At 51.7% G+C, this 4087-nt stretch overlaps 1 protein-coding gene across 1 annotated transcript; it reads left to right on the top strand.

Annotated features, from left to right (window-relative positions):
• Window positions 1–620: 620 nt before the first annotated feature.
• On the top strand, window positions 621–1085 carry LOC121833809 (protein starmaker-like). The gene has a single exon (XM_042287457.1). It carries the CDS (start codon window positions 621–623, stop codon window positions 1083–1085), a length of 465 nt encoding a protein of 154 aa, XP_042143391.1.
• The last annotated feature ends 3002 nt before the right edge of the window (window positions 1086–4087 follow it).

The following is a 4087-nucleotide window of genomic DNA, read 5'->3' as shown; positions in this document are numbered from 1 at the left end:
GTCTTGACTGGCTCGTATCTCGCGCCGCCCGTCGGCTGCTTCCGGCAGCGGCGGACGCAGGGCGAAGGTGATCTAGCTCGAGATCGGTGGCGAACAGCCCATGGCCCGAGCCCACTCCGAGCGCCCGACCTGCATGCGGAGGAGCTGCGAGCATGCAACTCGTTTGTTCCGGAAAAATTCTGCGCCATCTATGAGGGAAAGGCTACAAATAAATCGCGGTTTTATTAAAAATGCCACCATTAAAAATTCCACTATTAAAAATAGTTTTATTAAAAATGCCACCACGTCGGCGGGGTCGTGTCTTTTAAATTGTTCTCACATCTGGTAAGGGCCCAAAGGAGTCGTATAGGTATAAAGGAAACATTTGATGATACCTTTAACTTGCATGCGACCGCGAAGTCTGTTCCTCTTGAATGGGAACCGAGACGATCGAAATGGTGAGCGGAGCGCGTGGTTGGGATCTCCAGGGGCGCGCATTGTCTCCAGAGTATGCCACCCCAAGAACGTTCGAGGCATCTGGTGCCGCGACCGCAGTTGCGCGTCTGAACCCCAATGTCAGCCGCATAGGCAGGCAGGGTGAGCGTCAATGGCTCCTTGTATAGGCTAGGCGCCCAGCCAAGATGCCGTCGGTTCCTAAAAAGCCTCAAGGCCAATCTGGTCAGGCGGACAAGGCGGGTAAGGCGGACAAGGCCGACAACGATAAAAGCGACGATTACAACAAAAGCGAGATTTCGGACACGAAAGAAAAATCGGGCAAAAGTGACTCTGGCAGCCAGGACAAGAGCGACGACAAAACGTCGTCTAAAACTCAGAGCCAAAGCAAAAGTAAGGACAAAAGTCGCGATACGTCACCGGAAAAGGACCACGGCAAGAACCCGGACAAGGACGGGAGCAACGAAAAGTCGTCGAGCAAGACCCAGAGCAAGAGCCAAGACAGGAGTCAAGAGAAGAACCCCGAGAAGAGCCAGGGCAAGAAGGAAAAGAGCAAGGAGCGCGACGAGAAAGGCGACGAGAAGGACACAGCCGAAGAAGGCAGTCTTCACGAAGGGAGCCAGCAGCACGGAGGTGCCAAGAGCGAGACGTGAGTTGGCGCACCGGTGGGCCGCTCCCGCCTTCGTTTCATCAGGAAGTTTTCGTAGATGGTCTTCGCCCCCCCGCAACGCTCTCCGCAACCAGCTACGATACCCGGACCTCTAGAGTTAAGGTCATCGGCGCGCAGGCGCAGTAGCGACTTCTTCGTTGCGGAGGGCTTAGCAGGGGTAAACGCGGTCTAGGAAAACTCCCCATTCACTCGACACTCGGAGCTTGCTGCCCAAGCAGCACATTACGACCGGCTCAAGCTTGAGCCAGACTGGGTAGCCAGGGAAGTTTCAGTGGGCCTAGATTGTTTTGCACCATGGCGCTAGGCAGCCCCATCCTGGTATGCCAGTCTGGCGACCACCGGCAGTTGCCTGTGCAGCCATTGACTGACTCACCGCTGGAATTATGGCCTGGGCCAGGCGGGAAGCTCAGTGGTACCCCAAGCTTGGCTCTTTATTGTACATACAGCATGGGCCAGGTTAGTGGCCGGGTGGTCAGCCAAGCTTGGCTAGACAATAGAAATTCACCATGCAGTTAAACCAGTTTAACTGGTCATATTGACAACACACGTGGTAAATTAATAAAATTCAATTTATACCCACTAAAATACATACTGCAGGCTGCAAAAATAAACATAAAAGCATATGTACAATGCAAAAAAATTTGCATTATATTATTCATGTGTCCCAGGCGGTTGGCGAGATTCTCCAGATCTTCTGGAGTGTCGGGGTTCCGGTGGTGGCTAACATAGTGCCGCAAGGCATCTGAAAAAAGAATAAACATCAGTAATTAGAATCATGGCAGATTTATTTGCACCCGTCTGTCTAAAACGGTTAATAACTAATGCCACTAACAAAAAAATATGCTCTATCATAAACAGTAGGAGAGGGAAATGGAAGCCTGTGCCAGTCGTACATGTGGTGCCAGTCACGCGACAATTAAGTAGGAACCGCATGTAAGAGATTTGACGAGCCACGAGACAAGCGACGACGATCCGCTTCACTGTCGTTCGGTCACTCGCGCGACGCGGCAAACCGCATGAAAGAGCGACGGGAGCAAGCGACCAAGGCGATGAGCGACGATTTCTAGAAATCCAAAAACCGAGCGATGCGACAAGCGACCGTGGGATATCTCCGCCGCTCGTCGCCGACTCTCGTCGCTCGCTTAATCGCTTAGATGCGGTTCAGTCTTTGCGTTGCATAGCGGACGACAGACTAGGAAGGCAGGAAGGGGCAACAACAGCAGGATCCTCTACCACAGTGGTTAACCACTGCGGTAGAGGATCTCTGAAGCTGAATGTATACACTGGCAGTTGTATTACTAGCATGGCTGTTCCAAATGGGGTTGCAAAAACGTTCGGATTCACTTGGCCCTGATTATGAAAATGAATACAAATGGTAGAGCCTGCTTACCTGGCTCGCTGGCGCCGAGACAGAGACAGCCAGTGCCCGCGCTGCAACGAGGACGGAGCGAATTCCGAACACGCCGTTGTGGGATGCAGCCATTTCGCCCGCGAGTGAGTGGAACTCAGGCAAAGTCAGGCGGAGGACGTCATCAGCCACATGAACCATCGGCAGAGGCAGCACTCAAGGCACCGGCGAACTATCTTATTCAAACACAGCAACTTGCAACCTCCCCAAGCAGAACAGCAGCGCGAACGAAGACCCAAGTTCGCGTTACTAACGCCAGATCCGGTTTTTTTTTTCTTTCTTTTTTTGGTTTTCAGAACTTCGCCGGCCGCCGTCTCAAAACTGGCGCTTCCAGCGGACGCGAGAGCCGCGCTGATTGGCCCGCGCGCTCCTTGTCCTTGCACGTGAGGAGCCCTTCTCTTTCCCGCGCTACGCGCGTGGAGACTGCATCGTCCCCGGTCCCGGGGCACTGGCACATTCCAGGCGCATGATTCATCTGGAGGGTGCGGGATCTTTCCCGCGCTTTTCCAGGCACCCCGCCTCGGGCACTTGCGCTTGAAGCGGCTTCTCCGTGCAAGCCAGGGTAGATAAAGGCCGCGGTAAAAAGCGGGAAAATGATAAAATTCGAGTGGGACCAATTTCGATAGTTTAATTTACAATTTCTCCGTGCAATTCCACTACAACCAGTTCATTTCGGGTTTGGCCTGTTCATATCCAAACTGTTTTCAAAGAGTTTTTTTTTCTTTTTCAATTGGGAAAGCGTGTTCTTTTTTATGTCTCATGGCACTCAAACGTCACTTTCTAGTTCGAGGGCTCTTGCCACAAAGCACCAAAAATATGGTAAGAGAACGCTCATACGAATTAAAAAAAATGGAAAAAGTTAAACGAACTACAGAGTAACAGTGGCTTTCAGGTGGGCATTCTGTGTCCGATAAAATACGAGCTTGAGCCACGGAACGTTGCACAGTGACAGTTTCCTGACATTCCTTGGCTCACCCTATCTTTGAACTGGCAACATGCCCGAATATTGGCTGTTGCTTGTGTTGAGCGGACCAGGGAATTCCTGCGAACTACCATGGAACCCCAAAGCTTGGCAGAGGCATTGCTACCCTGGCCATCTCTGACCGAGGAAAATCAATAGACAGCCAGGGTACATCAAATACTGGCAGCGGCCTGTTTACACTGGCCATCAATGACCAAGGAAATTGATCGGTCAACCAGGGAAAGCGTTCCCTGGCATTTCCGTGGCTTTCTGGAGCAAGGAAAGACTATGAAACGCCAGGCTGGCATACAGACGTAAATTGCTGGGCAGTCGTGGCCTAGCTATCACAACTAAGTGCCAACCCTGGCCCCAGCTAAACCAAGCAAGTGTGCTACCTGGGTGCTGAGTCCTTCAGGATGGTTAACAGGCAGCTCTATTGCCACACGGGTGCGATCCTCGGTTGTCCACATTGCGAACATTTGGCGTTTCACCACATAATAAACACCAAGAAAGTTTAAACCCTTAACGGCGTAAAATGGGTGTTTCAGAAGCTGGCAGCCATTGAACAGCATTTCAGCGTCATTATTTCGAGACATACAGCCCTTGTAAGCTAAAA

This window comes from Ixodes scapularis, unplaced genomic scaffold (assembly GCF_016920785.2).
Source record: "Ixodes scapularis isolate PalLabHiFi unplaced genomic scaffold, ASM1692078v2 PGA_scaffold9__187_contigs__length_104089568, whole genome shotgun sequence".
NCBI classification, from domain to species: Eukaryota; Metazoa; Arthropoda; class Arachnida; order Ixodida; family Ixodidae; genus Ixodes; species Ixodes scapularis.
Note: the sequence above shows the minus strand (reverse complement) of the source record. Positions and strands in the feature narration are given on the sequence as shown.

What these genes read in the sequence shown, in the direction of transcription:
- LOC121833809 (XM_042287457.1), top strand. Translation starts at nt 621, where the DNA reads ATGCCGTCGGTTCCTAAAAAGCCTCAAGGCCAATCTGGTCAGGCGGAC.